General features: G+C 43.0%; 1 protein-coding gene and 1 long non-coding RNA gene across 5 annotated transcripts in view; one reads left to right on the forward strand and one right to left on the reverse strand.

Annotated features, from left to right (window-relative positions):
• Positions 1-21,641, reverse strand: part of CNIH3 (cornichon family AMPA receptor auxiliary protein 3) — a 194,772-nt gene that overhangs the window by 137,593 nt on the left and 35,538 nt on the right. For 2 of the 4 annotated variants that reach the window (XM_032466611.1, XM_006188130.3), the window contains exons 2-3: positions 13,243-13,311; positions 7,492-7,539 (exon numbers count right to left, since the gene is read on the reverse strand). In XM_032466611.1, coding sequence (XP_032322502.1) covers positions 7,492-7,539; positions 13,243-13,311 — 117 coding nt within the window. The remainder of the gene's footprint in view (positions 1-7,491; positions 7,540-13,242; positions 13,312-21,641) is intronic. The other 2 variants (XM_032466612.1, XM_032466613.1) reach the window with 1 other exon arrangement.
• Positions 350-20,821, forward strand: LOC116659273. The gene is made up of 3 exons (XR_004314529.1): positions 350-361; positions 17,445-17,451; positions 20,743-20,821. It is a non-coding gene; the product is annotated as an uncharacterized LOC116659273 (long non-coding RNA).

The following is a 21,641-nucleotide window of genomic DNA, read 5'->3' on the forward strand; positions in this document are numbered from 1 at the left end:
ATTATGTCTCTCCACTAAAATATGCCATTTCCTCCAGAGCCCGGCAGGAAGAACTGCATCAACAGCTGAAAAGTCAATCCCTTGTGGCAGTAACTCGAGAAAAGGCACTGTCTTCAGCATTCTTCCAAGTAGTTAATGCATGACAAATTTTGTGTTCCAAAGTGACAGGGGTCTTTCTCTAGATTCTGGAATATAAATGCATTCAGTAGCCTCCTCTTAGGTCAAAGAAATTGGGACGGGGTTTAAAACTGTCTATTTATAAATTTATAGAGTCAGCAAATGGCTGATCTCTGGCACAGAATAAAATCTCTTTAAAAAATAAAGAATATTTTCCCACTTATAAAAGTGGCAGATGCTGACGGTATCAGTTAGCTGTTGTCATAATAATGCTGCATAACAAATCACTCCAAAATTCAGTGCCTTAAAACAATAATCATTTATACTTGCTCACACATCTAGAGGTTGACTGGGGGTCACGGGATCTTGTGGTCTTGACTCTGAGCTAGAGGTGGGCTCAGATCTGTATCTCTTGCCTCTCATGCTCCTTGCGCTGGTGGGCTGGCCTTGGTGATGTCAGAAGTGCAAAAGGGAGAGCAGAAACACCCAGTACCTCTTAAGGCCTCAGTCCATGCTCACATGCCTGCCCACATTCCAGTGGACAAATCCCATCACATGGCAGAGTCTGGCATCAGCGGGGAGGGGAATTTGCTTCTAGCAGGACAAACTGCAAAATCATATGGCAAAGGTCACAGATACAGGCAGGGCCAGCTTCAGGGACATGTCACCTGTGCAGATGCATCTGGGCCCCACACTCGGAAGGGCCCCACCTTTGGCTGAATGCTCTGCTGTCAGCTTCATAACATTCTTAATAACTTTTTGTCATGGAGCCTCACATTTTCGTTTTTCACAGGGCCCTGCAAATTATATAGCCAGTCCTGGATATAGGGGAGCATGAAGAATTAGGAACAATTGTCCTATTTAACAAACTGACTTTGCCCTAGAAAAGTGTCACATCCAGATTCCCCAGCTCCCCCAGCCTGGCTCTCAGAACCACATCGTGGAATTTCTGCAGGGGATCCAGGTTCACACCATTTGGTTTCACTTCACACCATGATGCCTCCCTAAGACAGAGGTGTGGTTCTGATAAGCATGAAACCGGGAGGGGCATAAGTGGTCCTTAGTGGTTACGCTTGTGGCCTTACCACCACCCTGTTCTTCTCAGAATTAAACTTGGAACACCTGCTGCCTGACTGGTTATATCGCCCCCATCAACTCAACACCCTCACAGACCCTCAATCCCCACCCACTCATCTTTCTCTTTCACTCCCACTGCGACTACTCCATAGAGAGTGAAAGTTATCCATCCACTAGAGCTTTTTACATCCACAAATGTCAGAAAACCTTCAGTGAGACTACACACTCTTGGGGAAATTAGGAAGTGAAATGGAGAATCACAGACTCATCAAGCCCGAAAGGATATCTCACAACTATGCAACCAAGTACCCCATCTCGGGTAGCCTCAGTCTAACTCAAAACCATCTCAGGTATCAGTCTGTCTAACTCCGTCTAAGGGAGGTGAACATTTCTTAGTCCCTAGGATGACCAACCCCAAGGTTAAATGACAGCCAGTTATGAAGAAAATTTCTCTTTACTTTCATACCAATCTCGGGCTCTCACTCAAGTTCATTTCCTCTAACCATCCCCTGAACTTGAAGGTGCAACCGGAAGGCCCTGATCAGTCTCCTCCCCACGAGGACCCTTCGTGTGCCTGAGAGCATCCAGCTAACCAACGTCTGCTCTCCACACTGTCCCTGCTCCCAAACCTACGCTACCCACTGACCTCCAGAGTGACAGCACGCTCTGCGGGGAGGGCAGCACAAGAGGCAAGTGGCTTTCGCCATGATAAAAAATGAATCAGAAGCACAAGTCGACACAAGAATCCTGCCGTTCAGACAATTACCCAAAGAACACATTTTCTGATAATTACAAGGCTAAAAACAGATCCACTTTGAAAATCCCTTCCTTTCTCCTGAGAAAGCTGAGGAGGTGGTTTAACAACAATCAGCTGCTGAGATGCATCACATTCAGGGGTGTTTAGGAGATGAGTTCCAAGAAATTTCTTGGAAGGTACAGTTTCCAGAAGGTGGTGATGCTAAGCAAACCCATTCACCCTCCCCACCACCCTACTCACGGCTTGGGAATCTGAACTCAGAAGCCCATTCAGAACGAGCCAGGAGGTGGGGAGGGTATAGCTCAGTGGTAGAGTGTGTGCTTAGCATGTCCTGGGTTCAATCCCCAGTACCTCCATTAAAAACAAAGAAACAAATAAATAAACCTAATTACCTCCCCTCCAAAATTAAAAAAAAAAAACAAAACAGAAACAGAATGAGCCAGGAAGAGGGGAGGCCCAGGCCTTCCTGCCCCCTGACTCTGCTCAAACATCAAATGACACTTCCCCAAGAAAATGGGAGGGAGCGCTAAGGGGGCTGCCACCAGCCAAAGACGACTTCAGCTTGCTTCAGCACCAAAAGTGTGCCTGGGGATGTTATAAGAAGTTTTAGGCAGCAGCTGAGAGTCAGGATAACAATAACAATAACATTTAGTATGTGCTGAGCATTTTTGAGCTATATGTACATGTATTATCTCATGTAATTCTCACAGCTCCATGAGGAGGGCGCTGTACTTACCACTCCCACTTCAGGGTCACACTGAGGGTTACACAGATAATCAGGGCACAGGCAGGAAGCAGCAGAAGCCTGTATACCTCACCACCACCCTACACCACTTTCTAGTGGAAGGAACCAGAATTGGCTGAAAGAATTTATTCATAAGGTTAAAATACAGACTACCAAGAGAGGAGAGGGCATAAACACAGAGAGAGATGGGACAGTAGAAACTGTAGGTTAGAGACCTTCTGTGTCAAAAACAAATAAAATACAGAGTTAAACTTGATTTTAAAATACAAATCTGATGTAAGTAGTAAATGTGGTAAAATACAAGTTTTGTACTACATCATGGATACACCTGAAATGAAGAAATGAAAAGACTATTCTGGGACCTAATCAAACTTAAAAGGTTTCGCACAGCAAAGGAAACCTTCCATAAAACAAAAAGACAATCTACAGAATGAGAGAAAATACTTGCAAACAATGCCACCAACAAGGGGTTAATATCCAAAACATACAAACAGCCCATACAACTCAACAGAGACAAAAACAAACAACCCAATCAAAAAATGGGCAGAGGACCTAAACAGACATTTGAAGACATACAGATGGCCAACAGGCAAATGAAAAAATGCTCAACATTGCTAATTATTAGAGAAATGCAAATCAAAACCACAATAAGATATCATCACACACTGGTCAGAAATGGGTATCATCACAATGTCTACAAACAATAAATGCTGGAGAGGGTGTAGAGAAAAGGAAACCCTCCTACACTGTAGGTGGGAATGTAAGTTGGTGCAACCACTGTGGAAAACAGTATGGAGGTTCCTTAAAAAACTGAAAACAGACTTACCATATGATCCAGCAATCCCACTCCTGGGCACATAACCAGAGGAAACTCAAAATTCAAATTCAAAAAGATACATGCACCCCAATGTTCATAGCAGCATTACTGACAATAGCCAAGACATGGAAGAAACCTAAATGTCCATCAACAGATGATTGGATAAAGAAGTTGTAAAATGTCTTCATTGGAGAATAGCTTGTTTAGGTCTTCCGCCCATTTCTGGATTGGGTTGTTTGTTCTTCTGTTGTTAAGTTGTATGAGCTGTTTATATATTCTAGAAATTAAACCTTTGTCAGTCACATAATTTGCAAATATTTCTTCCATTACATAGGTTGTTGTTTTGTTTCGCTTATGGTTGCTATGCACCAGAACTTGACACATTGTAACTGACTGTACTTCAATTTTTAAAAAAAGTTGTGGTATATTTATACAACGGAATACTACTCAGCTATAAAAAATAGTAAAGTAGTGCCATTTAAAGCAACATGGATGGACCTAGAAAATATTTTACTTAGTGAAGTAAGTCAGACAGAGAAAGACAAATACTATACAGTATCACTTATATGTGGAATCTAAAAAAAATACAAATTAACCTATTTACAAAACAGAAACAGATTCACAGACATAGAAAACAAACTTATGGTTACCAAAGGGGAGAGACAGGGGTGAGAGACAAATTAGGAATATGGATCAACAGATACAAACTACAATACACAAAATAGATAAGCAACAAGGATTTACTGTATAGCACAGGGAATTATATTCAATATCTTGTAATAACCTACAGTGGAATATAATCAGGAAAAAGCTGAATCACTATGCTGTACACCTGAAAGTAACACAATATTGTAAATCAACTATATTTCAACTTAAAAAAGAAATTAGTGCAGCCACTATGAGAACAGTATGGAGGTTCCTTAAAAAACTAAAAATAGAGTTACCATGTGATCCAGCAATCCGACTACTGGGCATATATCTAGGAAAAAAAAAAAAACCTCTAACTCGAAAAGACACTTGAAGCCTAATGTTCAAAGCAGCACTATTTACAATAGGCAAGATATGGAAGCAACCTAAATGTCCATCAACAAATGACTGGATAAAGAATATGTGGTATATGTATACAGTGGACTACTACCCAGCCATAAGAAAGAATGAAATAATACCATTTGCAGCAACATGGATGGACCTAGAGATTATCATACTGAGTGAAATAAGTCAGAGAGAGAAAGACAAATGTCATATTATATAACTTATATGTGGAATCTAAAAAAATGACACAAAAGAACTTACTTACAAAACAGAAACAGACTCACAGACATAGAAAACAAACTTATGACTACCAAATGGGAAAAGGGGGGAGGGATAAGTTAGGAGTTTGGGATTAACAGATACACAAAACTATACGTAGAATAGATAAACAACAAGGTCCTACTGTATAGCACAGGAAACTATATTCAACAGCTTATAATAATCTACAAGGGAAAAGAATCTGAAAAAGAATACATACATATGTGTGTATAACTGAATCACTTTGCTATACACCCGAAACACTGTAAGTCAACTATACTTCAATAAAAAATAAAAATCAATAAAAACAAAGAAAATGAAGGGAAAGACTATTGATTATTCCAGTGTTTCAACCAGAAGAATTTAGATTACAGAAGTATCAGAAAGTTAGCACTCATTCATCAATTTAGTTAATGAATATTTATTAAGCAATCTCAACAAGCTACATTCTACCTTCTATGTCACTAGGTGTGACTGCAAACAGTACAAAGTTGCTGTCCTTCCAGAACTTACGTTCTAGTGGGAGGAGACAGACCCACATGCCCAGGACCTAGGTGTGTCTGGGAGAATACAGAGAGTTACCAAGTTCAGCTAAAACAACGTGTAAGGGGACAGCAAGTTCTCAATGGCCAGATACTCAGAAAGGCCAACAATCTGCAATTACATTCAGAAAGAAAGCATGCTGACATCAACAGAAACGACCTCTTCAGGCACCCAGCGCACAGACACAGAGGTGGAGAACTAACAGGGCCAAGTGTCTAAAGGAAAGATGTGCTTTCAGCAAGAGGACTGGAACAGGAGCAGGTTGCCACAAGGAAATGAAACTGCAGGCACGTGGCTTATGCCTCCAGTTAGTCGAGGGGGGGGGGGCTGGCAGCCCCAGTGCACCTCCCCGTGAGAGACAGAAAACCGTTAGGTTTCCTGTGATCGGGTGCAGTTACAACCCCTAAAATCTTGAAGTCAGCATTTCGTGTCCTCTGATGTTGACCTTGAACTTCCCTCCCTGGTATTTCTCACTAACGAGGAAGAGCAACTGCGTTCACCGAAGCAGCAGAGGCAGTAGCATGGGAAGGAGTCAATGAAAAGGGTGAAAAACAAAGGTCCTTGGAGGACAGTGCTTCCTGCAGTAAAATACCTCAGACTACTTTTTACAGAGAGTAACGCAAACTACATGCAAATTTGCAAGTGGTGATGCTAATTCTTGCACTGCCTGTGTCCCTTCATATTCTTGCCTCTGACCTTTGAAAGGTCCAGGGCTACAGGGCAGGACACTGGCAGAGGCCGCCACAGGCCACTGACCACTGTCTGGACAGAGTCAATGGTCAAGCAACACAGAAGGATGAACAAGGCTCAAAGGTGATGGATATAGATGATTGCTCTGCCAGAGAATTCAGGATGGTACACTCGGGATGGTGGATAAGGGCGACCTAGAGTGTGAAGGGCACTCAGGTGTCAGTCTTAAAGTACAAACCAGAGTCTATGAAAGTGACAGCTGGAGCGGGTTATTGGTGTCCGAGATATTATCTGGGAGAATAACCGACAAATTCATGAATTACCCTGAATACCAAATGCCGTATGTTATTTTGTTAATCATTCTTTATTCCTTGGATCACTAGTATTTTCATTATCCGAGGTTACTTCCCCACTGTGACAGAGAAGTGGAACTCTAACATACTGAGTTTCTTGGAAAGCACTAAAGGACATGTAATTAGCTAGAAAAATAACTGACTTCTTGATTACACTCTTTCTCCCCATGAAAGGTGCAATTACTGAAATACAGAAAAATTTCAAAAGCTTGCAAAATTGTTTCCTTTCTATCAATGTTGGCATGGTGTTTGGTTTCTCTCCTATCCACATAAGGCTCATAAACTCCTTTGGGGTGGACAGGTGGCCTGTAGCCCATAGCTCTGGACAGAGATCAGGGATGTCCTTGGCTCAAGGCTACGTTTTACCTGCAAGTTGCTGTTCTCCACACGTTGCTGCAAAAACCCATGTGCTTTCCTTACTGGTGAGTGACAGACTGGTGTCTCTGCCACAGGGGTCCCCCAGCTACATCACAGAGTCATGCTAAATACTAAGCTTAAGCTGGAAGTGCACACATGAATATGTGTGCACATGTGTGCTTCCTGAATGCGTTGAGGGCAGCTGTGACCTACTGCCCATCCATTCAGAGCAATTCTTTGAATGCTCAGCTCCCCCTTTAATAATATCTCCCATCCGACCCCTCCGACGCTCCCAATGATGCTGTCAATCAAACAGCAAAGCTAAGTGGCAGGTTGAAACCTCAAAGGAAACCCAACAACCAGTTAAAAACTTCTCTGAGCCAGGCAGGAGCATTTCGGAGCACCGCACCAGATAGGAACAAAGGCTGGGAGGCAACACCAGCTGTAAATGCCATCTATCATCACGCAAAGATAAAGAACCTCTAAATTCAACCAGAGGGCACTTGCAAATATCCAGTGTGGTCCTGATACTTTGATTGATGGCCACCCCTTTTAATTAGCTCGTCTTGTCTCTGGAGGTTTCCAAAGAACGGATCACTGGCTCCCACCTCCCCTCCCCCTCCACCATTCGCCTTCCTTGGGAGACGGGACCAAAGCAGGCACCGAGCCTCACCAGCCCCATTCCCTGTGTGACCACCACGACCATGTGACCATCCACGCTCAGGGAGGGGGCTCTTGCACTGACCTTCCGCAAAAGGAAGCAGATGCGCTCGATGTTCCTCAGTCGTTCCCTCTATCAGGGCACACAAGAAAGAAAAGAGAAGTGAGGTTAGACTTTCTGTTGAAAGAACACAAGAAGCCCCATATTCATCCCCAAGTAGGGGAGACAGAACCCACCACAGACCCCTTCCAGCACATGGCCTGTGTGTTCCCACCCACATGGCTTTACCTAACAAGAGTTTCTGCACATACAACTCAAAAGCAAAAAATAATAATAGTCCAATTGAAAATGGGCAGAGGAACTGAACAGACACTTTTCCAAAGAAGACATAATATGGCCAACAGGTGCATAAAAAGGTACTTGCTATCACTGATCACGGGGGAAATGCAAATTAAAACCACAATGAGCTATCACCTCACTGCTGTTAGAATGACTAGCATCCAAAGGACAAGAGATAAGTGCTGACAAGGCTGTGGAAGAAAAGGGAACCCTGGTGCACTGTTGGTGGGAATGTAAATTGGTGCAGCCAATACGGAAGTTCCTCAAAAAGTTAAAAGTAGAACTACCTCATGATCCAGCAATCCCACTTCTGGGTATATCTAAAGGAAACAAAATCACTACGTCATAGTGATATCTGCACCCCCATGTTTATAGCAAGGTTATTTACAATAGCCGAGACATGGAAACAACTTAAATGTCCACTGAGAGATGAATGGATAAAGAAGATGTGATATATATATGAATATTATTCAGCCATAAAAAAAGAAGGAAATCCTGCCATTTGTAACAGCATAGATGGACCTCCAAGGCACTGTGCTAAGTGAAATAAGTCAGCAGACAGAGAAAGGCAAATACTGTATGATCTCATTTACATGTGAAATCTAAAAAAAAGAAAGAAAACTTATAGAAAAAGAGATCAAGTTTGTGGTTAGCAGAGGTGGAGGATCAGAGGGGAGGTAAAATTGAAGGCAGGTGGTCAAATACAAACTTCTAGTTATAAGTTTAAAAAGTACTGGGGATGTGATAGACTACAGGATGACTGTAGTTAACACCGCCATGTGGCATATTCACTAATTGAATAAAGCCTAAAAATTCTCATCCCAAAGAAAAAACTTTATCTTTCTTCTTCTGTATCTATATGAAATGATGGATGTTAATCTATTATTTTGCAATATATATAGGTCAAGTTGTTATGCTTTGTACCTTAAAGACACACTCTCAATAAAATTGAAAAAAAAAAAAGTTTCGAGCTTTTTTCCATCTTCCTTGTCACAGTTATTTGTTCTTAACAGAAACTTCCTAGCAAATAGCATGGGCTCAGTTTCCCTCTCAGCCCAACAGAGCTTTCTGTACTTTTTTCTACAGCTTTCATGTCCCTGTAAAACAGTCAAACTGCAGAACAGGCACCATGTGCTCACTGAATGTCCCAAAGTCCATGGTCGGGCCTCAAGGTGGGTTTGGGGGGCCTTCCCATTCGAGTCTCGAGGAGCATATGTGCCTGATTAGTGTGTAATGTGGGGAACTTCTCTGCCTGTTGGTTTTATTTTTCTAAAGTGAGTGTATTTAGACAAAGCAATCTTCCCACTCAATTAGACACCAGCAGTGCCCCTAGGCTAAGATTTTTCAAAACATTGAAGTCCATTTCCAGAGTCTGGCTCAGGGCCAAGGGAAAGATGCCCCGTGGCTGGGCAGGCGATGATGCTCGCATCACACACAAAGTGCTGCCTTCCTGCTCTTGCAATGACTTTTGTGATTTTTGAAGCCACTCTGAACACAGCTGTGGCATTTCCTGGTGCTTCATTACCGAGGCAATTTGGTTGCAGTAGATGTGATGATAATGAGATTCCTCATGGATCTGGAGAAGACAGGTGGCTGGGACACTTCAATTTCCCCTAATTAAATCATAAATACAGTGATTCCTGTGCATCCTTTAAGCACAGAGGAAAGAGCCCACATCAGGACAAATTAGTGTCCATGTGGCTAGGAAGACTGACCATGTCCTCTTCAACACATGTGTGTATACACACACACATGCACACGCAAACACACATACAGCTGGGCATCGAGCCTGCCTAAATGGAGAAAAATGTGAAAAGGTGTGAGATACCAGGCATGAAATAGGGGGGTCCAGGACACATGCTAGCTCCCTCCCAGGAAGCTAGATCCTCAGAAGGACATTTCTCCTTACTTTACAGTGACATTAAACGCCAGCTAGTAAAAGGAAAGGGAAAAGATTAACAAAAGAAACTAGGAGTAAAAACATTTCTCCTTCTTCCCACCTCCTGGAAGGGGTTCCACCTGGAGGGCCCAACAATATTTGGAACTTTAGGGAATCTTAAATACAAAGGACCAGCAGACCTCACACACATTCATTTAGAAATGCATCGTATCAACTAGCAGCTGTTTGTAACATAAGACCATCCAGGGCTGGAGTTACCAACCTGTGAAGTAGCTTTTTCAAGCCACCTGAGCCTTGAAATGCTTCTCCAGAGGCTCTACAGAGGCCCAAAGAGCTTAAAGATGAGTTAAATGAGGCATCCAAACCATTTAAGTTCCTGCCAGGGAGGAACATAAAAACCTGGGGGAATGTCTAATACCCTCCCATTAAGGGTTTTTATGGATTTCTTTTTTAAATCACAAAGAGTCCTTTACCTAGGGGCTTCAGTCTGTCCATGAAATGTCTGGCCTTCAAAGCCCAGATTCCTTAATTAATTAACTAATTAGAAGTGTGTCTTTAATAACATCTTCTCTGCTCCACAACCTCACCCTTCAACAGTCCTTCATTTTTTCACCAACAAATAGGATTGAACACCTACTGTGTGCAGGTTCTGTTCCTACACTGACTTTTCACAGCAGCTCCCTGTGGAATGTGGGCTGGTCCTAATTTTCTCTGTTCTTTCTGAACTAAGGAACTTGCCATGGCAACCTGGAAACAGGCTCCATGAACGGTCTCATGGTTTCAACAACCCCCTGCACCCTAGTGTAGAATTCACATGATGGAATTGACAGGCAGGACACATTAATTCACTACCATTTACCCTGGGATCACACAAGAAACTACGGTTGTTCTAAGTGAGCCACTTTCTAATTTGAGACCAATCCACCAGGAGGAAGGAAAGCAGGCCCTTGACTCCCTGGCCTTCCAAGACAGAAGCGCCCTCTCGGTCCAGAGCAGCTCCGTGCAACTGGTAGATGTTAATAAGCCAGGTATGTGATGCTGGTGCCAAACACAAAAACCAGAAAGGGAAGAGGCCCAGGGTGCAATTCTTTCAGGCCTGGTGGAGCCAAGTTCTCATTGCTGGGTGGTGAGGCTGGCAGATGGAAACAAAATGGGCTTTAATCGTGACAAGTTTCACAAGATATAGTAGGTTTTCAAGTGGTTCTTAGGGATTCTTCCAACTTGCCACAAAATTCTGCTTTACTCAGTTGACTTGAAAAGAGTTTGGCTCTATTTCACTGAATCAAAGAATTGGATGCCAAAGGGATGATAAAATCAGGCATTAAAACACCAAATCTCTTAAAGGGACAACACAGAATAGGTGTAAGAACATAGTCAGACCTCAATTCCAATCCTGACTTCACCACTCATAAGCTCTGAGTCCTTGGATAATGGTGCCTACCGGGCAGAGTTGTAAGGATTATAGGATATATACATATATAAAATTTCCTAGCATGTAGTAAAAACTCAAAAAAACTTACAACTCCAAAAAGGGAATCTTCCTACACTATTGGTGGGAATGTAATTTGATGCAGCTACTATGGAAAACAGTACGGTTCCTTAAAAAACTAAAAACAGGGGGGACGGTATAGCTCAAGTGGTTGAGCACATGCTTAGCCTGAATGAGGTCCTGGGTTCAATCCCTAGTACCTTCTCTAAAAATAAACCTAATTACCTCTGCCACCACACCAAAATAAAATAGTTAAATAATACAATAATGGAAATAAATAAGATATAAAAAATAAACAAATTTTTTTCAAAAACTAAAAATAGAGTTACCATAATATCCAGCAATCCCACTCCTGGGCATACATCCAGAGGAAACTCTAATTCAAAAAGATACATGCACCCCAATGTTCACAGCAGCACTATTTACAGTAGCCAAGACATGGAAACAACCTAAATGTCCATCAACAGATGAATGGATAAAGAAGATGTGGTATATTTATACAATGGAATACTACTCAGCCATAATAAAAAATGAAATAATGACATTTGCAGCAACATGGATGGACCTGGAGGTTATCATACGTAGTGAAGTAAGTCAGACAAAGAAAGACAAGTATCATATGATATCATCTGTATGTAGAATCTAAAAAAATGACACAAAGAACTTATTTACAAAACAGAAACAGACTCACAGACATAGAAAACAAATTTATGGTTACCAAAGGGGAAGGGTAGGTGGAGGGATAAATTAGGAGTTTGGGATTAGCAGATAAAAACTACTATACATAAAATAAACTACAAAGTTCTACTGTATAGCACAGGGAATTATATTCAATAGTTTGTAATAGCATATAATGAAAAAGAATATATATCTATATGTGTGTGTATATATATATATATATATATATATATATATATATATATATATGACTGAATCACTTTGCTGTACACCAGAAACTAACACAACATTGTAAATCAACTAAACTTCAATTTAAAAAAAACTCACAACTCCAGTAACAGCCCTGTACTTTATGGAGGCCTGCTCCCCTGGTCTTCTGGGATCTCCCAAAGAGCATAGCCTCTTCAGGGGGCCTGCAGCTGAGGAGAACAGACCTCTCTGTCCCAGTCACTAAAGAATGCTATCATAGCCTTCCAGGTTAATAGTCACAGTAATACTCATAATGTACATATGTATATTCACACTAGTAAATCCTGGTGTTCTCACCACAACTTCTGGCTGAAAATATCAACAGAACTATTCAAACAAAAACTTGCCTTAGCCCTGAAAACCAGGGCCTGGAAAGAACTGCAACTCAGTGCAGGCCCATCGAGCTTAGACTGAGACACAGACTCCACGGGCAGGTCTGGGATGAGTCTGGAAAAGGCTCTGTCCACAGGCGTGGTTGGTGCCTGTCTCTGACCAGAGGAGCAGAGAGCCAACACCCACCCCACTCAACAGAAGTGAGGTCCTCCTCCTCTCCCTGCAGCGACGTCTCTCTCTACATCCATTCCAGGGCCCGTGGGAGGGCAGCACGCGCAGCCCGGCCAGCCAGACAGAGCAGTGGGTCTCTGGGATCAACAGGTGCTAGGGCAAGGAGGTCTTTCACATACTGAACCCAGAACGGACAATCAGACGGCATCACGTTCCCTGGGGGAAGCAAGCTGACTTCAAGCCCACAGAGCCTCCCAAGATGAATGCCTCCTGGCCGATAGATATGGGGCAAGGAGCTGTGTACATCAACCCCCCTGCAAGTGTCCCTCTGAGAAACCTGGGAAAGTGCAGAGTTGGGTGGACCACAGTGATGCTCCCACACCCTGGAGCCTGTCTCCTTGTTCAAGGATGCAAGGCCAAAAACCAGTAACACGGGGCCTTAAGGACCCCACAGCCACAGCGGGCAGACCTTTCCCACTGCGTATTAGAGTGGCCACACTTGACCTGCAGACCTCAGCAGGCCTCGGGGGCAACCACCCTGAGCCAGGTGTGGAGATGCAGTCAGGGCCAGGTATGTGCCTCACTAATCCTATTCATCGAAACCTCGCCCTCCTTCACAGGCCCTGGGTGGCCCGTGGGGACAACACCCTTCCGGCCACCAGTACCCACTACTTACCGCATGAACAGGGTTGCACTGGTCGATGGGGCTCTTAAAATCTGTCCTTAACTCATCAAAGGCAATTATCTGAAATAGAACACACAGAATTGAGATGTTGGTGCGAAAAGTGAGTCAATACACCATGTCAAAAGCTTCCTGTAGATTTGATCCAAAATAACACTGGAGGCAGGAGGAGGGTATCAATGACACAAGACTGGCCAGGAGTCGGTCACTGTCAAAGCTGGTGATGGGCACTTGGGGTTGATTGCACTCTTCTGTCTACCCTGCATACGCTTAAAAATCCCCACAATAGGGAATGAGAGGGACGTTGTTTAAGGTAGATACAACTAGCAGGTAAGTCCAGGAGACCTAGTACACAGTACAGTGATTAAAGACAACAAAACATATTATAAGCATTAAACTTACTAAGAGACTAGATCTTTTTTTTTTAATTTTCTAAAATGTACTTATTTTTATTGACATATAGACGGTTTACAATGTTGTATTAATTTCTGGTGTAGAGCACAGTGATTCAGTTATACATACATATATATTCTCTTTCATATTCTTTCACTATAGGCCATTACAGGATACTGAATATAGTTCTCTGTGCTACACAGTAGGACCTTGTTGTTTATCTGTTTTATATATATAGTAGTATCAGCAAATCCCAAACTCCTAATTTATCCCTCCACCCTCCCCTTCCCCCCTGGTAACCATAAGTTTGTTTTCTATGTCTGTGAGTCTATTACTGTTTTGTAAATAAGTTCTTTTGTGTCATTTTTTTTAGATTCCACATACAAGTGATATCATATGATATTTGTCTTTCTCTGACTTACTTCACTCAATATGATAATATCTAGGTCCATCCATGTTGCTGCAAATAGCATGATTTCATTCTTTTTTATGGCTGAGTAATATCCCACTGTATGTGTATGTGTGTGCTTCTTTATCCAGTCATCCTGTTTATCCAGTCATCTGTCAATGGACACTTAGGTTGCTCCCATGTCTTGGCTATTGTAAATAGTACAGCTGTGAACATTGGGATGCCTGCATCTTTTCGAATTTAAGTTCCCCCTGGATATATGCTCAGAAGTGGGATTGCTGGATCACAGGGTAGGCTTATTTTCAGCTTTTTGAGGAATCTCCATACTGTTTTCCATAACAGCAGCACCAAATTACATTCCTATCAACAGTGTAGGAGAGCTCCCTGTTCTCCACAGCCTAAGGGACTAGATCTACACTGTTCCCAAAACTAGAAGAAATAACTATGTTATAGGACAGAGGTGTCTGCTAACCATATTGCAATATCAATGTAGCAAATCAGTATGTTGTACACCTTAAACATACTCAGTGCTGTATGTCAAATATATCTCAATTGTTTAAATCCCCAAAGTAAAATTTTTTTAAGTTTCCTGTGCCTCACAAAGATGTAGAAAAAAACTCTATTACGGTGAGGGCAGATTGGGGGTTGGATGAAGGCACAAAAAAATTTAAAACTTCAAACTAGCACTTTCAGTTTCCCCCTTAAGGAAAAAGCTGTTTATTTTTTCATGTTTCTTTATCTTGGCAGAGATGTTGATTAGAAGTTAAAGGGCTAGAAGTCAAGCAAAAGGAAGAAGAGAAAATCAAGAAACAGTTGACAGGAATAGAAATAACCCAATCTCTAGCCTTCCACAGGCTGGACAGTAAGTTCTTGGACAGTCAAGTTGTCACAACTGGGTCCACTGGACTGGGGTTTTCAAGGTCATTCTGGACAGAGGCTCGGAGCTCCCCAGAGAGCAATGAGTTCCCCATTTGTCTGAAGGGCAGAGTATCGGTGGTGACTTTCACCAGTCACAGACTGAGGTAAGACCCATCTGCAGAAAGAGCTAACTAGACGTGAAGCTTCCTGACCCCAGCCACCTTGTGCCCAGAAAGGAAACTCCAAGACCGAGCAAGGTGGCATCTGGCCAGTAGAGAGTCCTCTCTTAGGATGTGGAGGTCTTAGGTCCTCTCTTGGGCTGCATACAGATGGACATAACCAACTCCCCCATGAAGGCACGTCCCAGAGAAGCTGGCACCCTTCTCCAACCTCAAATGTCCCCATTCCAGCAACATGGGGCTGAGAGTAAGTACAAAGTGGGGGAAAACAACTTACTTTCCTCTAAAAAGCAGGTATGATTTTAAAGCAGTCACATGGCATTCTGATGCAATATGCCTACAGAATTAGGGGAAAATTCTAATATAACTTGTATTAAATAGACACATTTCTGTTTCATCCCTTGCCAGAGAGTTAATTATCCAGCCTCTACTTAAGCCCTTTAGTAACAAGAAACTCACCACTTACTGAAGATGCTCATTCCATCCCTGGCTCCCACTAATTAATCATCACCTTCCTCTACTGAACTTACACATATGACTCCCCAAGGCTCCCACCCACATTCTAAGCCAGGGTTAGCAAACCACAGCCCGCAGGCCACATCCAGCCTGCCACCCATTTCTGTACAACCTGTGAGCTAAGAATGATTTTTACTCTTTTAAAACAGTTGAAAAAAATTGAAGCAGAGTAATACTTTGTGACATGTAAAAATCATATTACATTCAAATTTCAGTTCCCATAGATAACGTTTTACAGAACAAAGACACACAGGTTCTTTTATACATCGCCTATACTCTCACCCTATGATGACAGAGTTGAGTAGCTACAACAGACACCATATGGCCCGCAAAGCCCAAAACAGTTACTATCTTGCCCTTTACAGAAAACATTTGCCAACTCCTGTTCTCTTCTTTTATTTGCCCTCTAGAGCTGCACAGTCCAATACAATAGCCACATTTGGCTATTTAAATTAAATTTTAATTAGTTAAAATTAAATTTAAAATTCAATCCCCACATTTTAATTGCTCGAAATCACATTTATCTAGTTAAACAGCACAGATACAAAATATTACCATCATCACAGAAAGTTCTATTGTACAGCACTGCTTCAGAGGCACAGAGGACAGTCAAATCACTCTCCTACAAAGAATCCTTTAAGCACTGCCAGCTACTGTGAACACAGCAAATCTTTCTTCTTCAGGCTCAATCTCTCCAAACTTTACTTATATTAATTGGCACTGAATTGCCTCATCATCCTGATTGCCCTTCACTGACATTACAGGTTGTAAATGTCTGTATTAAAACCTGACTGTCAGGATGAATGGGAAGATGAGATATACACACACAATGGAATACTGTTAGCCATAAAAAAGAATGAAATAATGCCATTTGCAGCAACATGGATGGACCCAGAGATGATTATGCTGAGTGAAGTAAGTCAGACAGAGGAAGATAAGTATCATATGATATCACTCATATGTGGAATCTAAAATATGATACAAATGAACTTATTTACAAAACAGAAAGACTCACAGACATAGAAAACAAACTTATGTTACCAGGGTAGAAGCGAGGGGGTTGGAGGGATTAATTAGGAGTTTGGAATTAGCAGATACAAACTACTACATATAAATAGATAAACAACAAGGTCTAACTATAGAGCACAGGGAACTATATTCAATATCTTGTAATAAACTATAATGAAAAAGGACATGAAAAAAGAATATATATGTATAACTGAATCAATATGTTGTACACCAGAAACTAACACAACTATACTTCAATTAAAAGTAAGTTAAAAAATAAAATAAAATAAAATGTGACTGTCAGAACTAAACATCATACTCAATGTGAGGTCAGGGGGCACGGAGAGTAAATGTATCAATCACTTCCTCTGTTCTCTAAACTATACCTCTGTTAATGTAACCAGATAGCATTAGCTTTTTTTTGTGGACACATCACATTCCTGCCTTCATACTGACTTCACATTGTCTAAAAGCCCCAGGTTTTTTATGTGCTTCAGTTAAACTGTTCACTTCATTCTACATGCCCATTGTTGGATATGGGGGCTGAAGAGCAGAAACTGAATCTGTTGAGACATGATTTATCTCCCAGCTACAAATCTTAATGAACATTGTGTGTTCAACATTCACATCCACATCCACCCTGATACAAATGCAAACCAAGCAGGACTCCTAGCTCCCATGAGGTTGAGAAAAGCAACCTTTCAGCCCATGATCTACCTAATTATAAAGACAATTCACCATGTTTTGATCCAGTGAACTGGAAGTCAGTCTCTGGATAGCGTTAGAACTCCACAACTCCTGGTGCGGCATATAGAAGTTCCCCAAAGTGCCAGGAGACAGGTCTGAGCTGAAAGCAACAAAGGCAGCTGGTGCTTTAAAGCAGCAGGAGAGGAGCCCTGGGGGTTCCGAGCTGCTGAATGAGTCTGAGAGCGGGTACCCACTGCCCACCTCAGGTTCTGACCTGGAAGAAGGCATGAAGGAAGGCCAGAATGCAGCCTACACCTTCCTGCTCCATGAGGTGATGGGTACTTCATGGGAGCTTTCTGATGATAGAGACTTAGTATTATCAGTTTGGGTTTCTCTATTTTAGCCATTCCAAAAAGTATGTAGGGTTAATTATATTTTTATAATTAATAATTTTATAAATTATAGTTTTAATTTGCATTTCTCCAGTAACTAATGATGTTGAGCATCTTTTCATGGGCTTAATGGCCATCTGTATCTCTTGTTTGGTAAAGCATGTGTTCAAATCAGTTGTCCATCTTTTTAAAAAAATTTACGTTTGCTTTCTTATTGATGATTTTTAAGAGTTCTTTATATATTCTGGATTCAAGTCCTTTGTCAGTTATGCAAATTGCAAATATTTTCTTCTATTCTGTATCTTGTCTTTTCATTCTCAACAGGATATTTCTCAGAGTAAAAGTTCTTCATTTTAACATTTATCAGTTTATCCAATTTATCAGTTTTTCTTTGACTGATTGTACTTTTGGTGTTGGATCTAAGAACTTCTCAGGCCACAAAGATTTTCTCCTAGGTTTTGTTTTCCTAAAACCTAGAGTTTTTTTTTTTTTTAATGGGAAAGTTTAAACTTAAAATTCAACTTCATTAATAGATTTAGGACTGTCAGGTTATCTATTTCCTATTACATGAACTTTGAGAAGTTTGTAACTCTAAGGAACTAACCAGTTTCATCAAAGTTGTCAAATTTACAGGTTGAATTTATATTCAGAGCCTCTGTTTCATTTTCCTTCATGGGGTATCTCCCCTTCTTGTTTTCTCGCTAAGCTTTTGAAATGGAGGTCTGAGGGAGCACAGAAAAGGCTAGAAAAGAGGCAGCAGCAGAACAGTGGAAACAAAGCAAGAGAACTGGGTCTTCCACAAGCTGCACAGCCAGGTTGTCTGTGACCTTGCCTGGGGCTGGGCTGTGGGTGAGACACTGCTCCAGAGGGAGACAGTCAGACGCCAGGACCTAGCGGTGTGCAGAGCTGGAGACTCCAGGAGAGAAAGACCCGGGGTCCCAGGAGTCCACCCAGAAGTTGAAAAAGGAAGGGAGCTACAAGCAGAGAAACACACACTCGATATGAAGCTGTTTCTGTGAACACTGGGCGTGTCCCTGCCACCACTAGGCTTAGGCTAACTCGACCCCAAAGGTCCTGACTCAAACCCGCCAGCTGCTCCCCAGGTCCTGACCCCCGCCCCTGCCCTAGGATCCTGAATCAACAATTCACTGGCCACATGAAGCCCCTGCGAAGGGCCTCACCAGGGACTAGAGACCCGCCTGTAGCACCGTCAGCTGGGCATAGGTCACCCTCATTCTAGACAGCCTCCATCCCATCGGGCCACATCCCCAGGGTGGAGAGCAGCCTGGACCCACCTCAAGAGGCGAGAAGTTATAGAAATCCTCTACAGAGCATCTCAAGAAGGCTTCTTTAGGCCCCCAGCATTTATAATCAGGAGATTAAATGTTATCCTGCTTGTCTGAAACAGTTATGTTGCTAAAAATAACTATGCTCTACCATGGCAAAATACCTTCCTGGAAGAGTAAGAAATAAGAGAAAATTCAACCTCCATTAGCTAATGAGTCCCCAGGGCTACCCTATCAGAGAGTTTAGCATTCAGAAAAGCCTCTTTTCTCTGGAACAGCTTCTCCCCTGTGTTCGCTCCACCGTGTTCTGTGGTCTCTGAAAGATCTTTACTGGTTGAAGCCTCACGATCTTGCATTTGTATCACATTATCTCACTGCAACATTTGATCTGCCCAAGGACTCCATGCACTGGAGAGGGATGTGCCCCTGCTGTACAGTTCGGGGAACTGAGCGTTGGAAAGAAGTCCTCGCCGGGGCACAATGGGTGAGTAACAGCCCACCCAGGACCCAGGTCTCCGAATCCTAACCAGATAATGCTCCACGCAGCATGGTGTGTTGCCTCTCTCTGACTTGCAATGGTAAAAAGAAAGTGTTGCATTACTGAAGATGCCCCAAAACTCTACGAGGCACCTACGATGTACCTGGTACTGCTGTCGGCTTTGGAATACAGCAGTGAGCAAGAAGATAAGGTCCCTGTCCTCACAGATGGAGGCAGGGGAGAGAATCAACAAATAAACAAGAAAGAGATCTGAAAATGCTCAGTTATGTGAAGAAAGTACAACAGGGTGATGTGAATTGGTGGAGGAGGGTGGTCAAGGAGGGCCTCTCGGAGGAGGTGCCATTTCAGCTGAGAAACCAAATGGCCAGGAGCCAGACATGGAAAAGTTCCAGGAGAAGGAAGTTATACTGCAGAGCGCCTCATGAGGAACAAGGTTGGCAGGGGTGAGGCCCAGAAAGTCCCCGGCAGCTGAAGCCCAGTGACCGTGAGAGACAGTGGGAGGGGATGAGGCTAAGAGCAGAATTGGCCAAGAATCCCACCTGCAGGGGACTCATCTAACCAGCTCGGGGAAGAAGACCTGTGTGGTGAGACCCCACTGGGCCCAGCTGCTCTGTTGGTGATGTAGCCTCTACATGATTTGCAGAACTCAGCGCATTTGCTGCTGTGGTCTCACAATCTAACAAAGGGCTGTGACCAAGGGGGACACTGATGAGACAGGTCAGTGCATGTGAAAGCAGTGTCAGGTGTGCACACGGAGGAGTAAACGGGGGGCTGACAATCTTCTGGGGTTTTTTGCTGCAAGGCTGCTAATTGACCCAAATGAAGTCAGTGGTCAGAAGCAGCAGGAGAAAAGACCAGGAATCCTGGCTAGTCAGACCAGGAAGCCAGGATGAATTCGGGTTAACCCACCCTGGAGAGCGAGTGGACACTAGGAAAAGCTGTCCAAAGTTTTTTAACGGGAGGGCACGTGGCCTGAGCCCCCCAGAATTTCTGCCTACAAGCCCATGTATCAAAGGCACAACCCTGTCACCAGGTGTGCAAACTCTGAGCTGCAGCAGGACCACCTGGACACCACCTCTCTTGATTTCTCCATGCTGTGGGTTGAATAGTGTCCCCCTCAAAGTCATGTCCACCCAGAACCTCAGAATGTGGCCTTATTTGGAAATAGGGTCTCTGCAGATATGATCAGTTAAAACGAGGTCACACTAGATTAGGGGCCCTAAATCCAGGGACAGTATCTTTATAAGACACAGAAAAGGACACACAGAGATGGGAGTGATGCAGCTACGAACCAAGGAGCACCAAGGATTGACAGGAACCACCAGAAGCTGGAAGACGCAGGGAAGCTTCTTCCCTAGAGCTGTCAGAGGGCCCAGGGCCCTGCCTTGAGTTCACTCTTCCAGTTTCCGGAACTGTGAAAGAATATAATTCCTACTGTTTTAAGTCACCTAAGTAATTAGTGAAGGCAACTCTGGGACACGAATGTACTCCACTTGCAAAATATCTGAAACTGTTGCTGCTGTGACCTAAGATGTTACCTGGATAGGGTAGCTTTTGGTGCCACCAGTGAATGTTAGTGAGAAAGAAACAAACAGGAGCATTTCTGACCCAAAATAAATACCTCCCCAGGGAAGCAGGCTTTTACAAAAAACTCACCACAAGCCTTCCTGCGAATTCCCTAAAGCCATGCTCAGAATACACCTCTAATTGAGAAAGAAGTCAGTTTTTTTTACTTCCTCTCCATGTCTTGACACAAGAGCAGTTCCTTCAAACCACTGCCCAAGCACTGGGACCATTTTTCAGGGTCAGGAGCGCCACTGGCTCGGAAAAAGACGGGGGATGGAAACAGCTTTATTGGTTGTAATACATATGCCTGAGGTTTAGTACTGGTTTTATGGCTAAAGCAGCAGCAGAAGATTCCTAAAGGTTCTGCTCACTGATCCTCAACTGCTCCGGCCAAGTGTTCACTAAGCCCCGTGTGAGCCAAGCAGAACAGCAGCGTCAGCTCTGCACTCCTAGGAACCACAGACGCAGGCCCCACATCCCTCTCCTCTCACCTCCGCAAAATGAGCAATCATTGGCCCCACGCCTCCCTGCCTCACGACAGGTGCTGCCTCTTTAGAGGGAAGGGCCCTGCACCTGGCGCAGGTCTCCGTGACGTCTGGA

This window comes from Camelus ferus, chromosome 23 (genome assembly GCF_009834535.1).
Source record: "Camelus ferus isolate YT-003-E chromosome 23, BCGSAC_Cfer_1.0, whole genome shotgun sequence".
Classification (NCBI taxonomy): Eukaryota; Metazoa; Chordata; class Mammalia; order Artiodactyla; family Camelidae; genus Camelus; species Camelus ferus.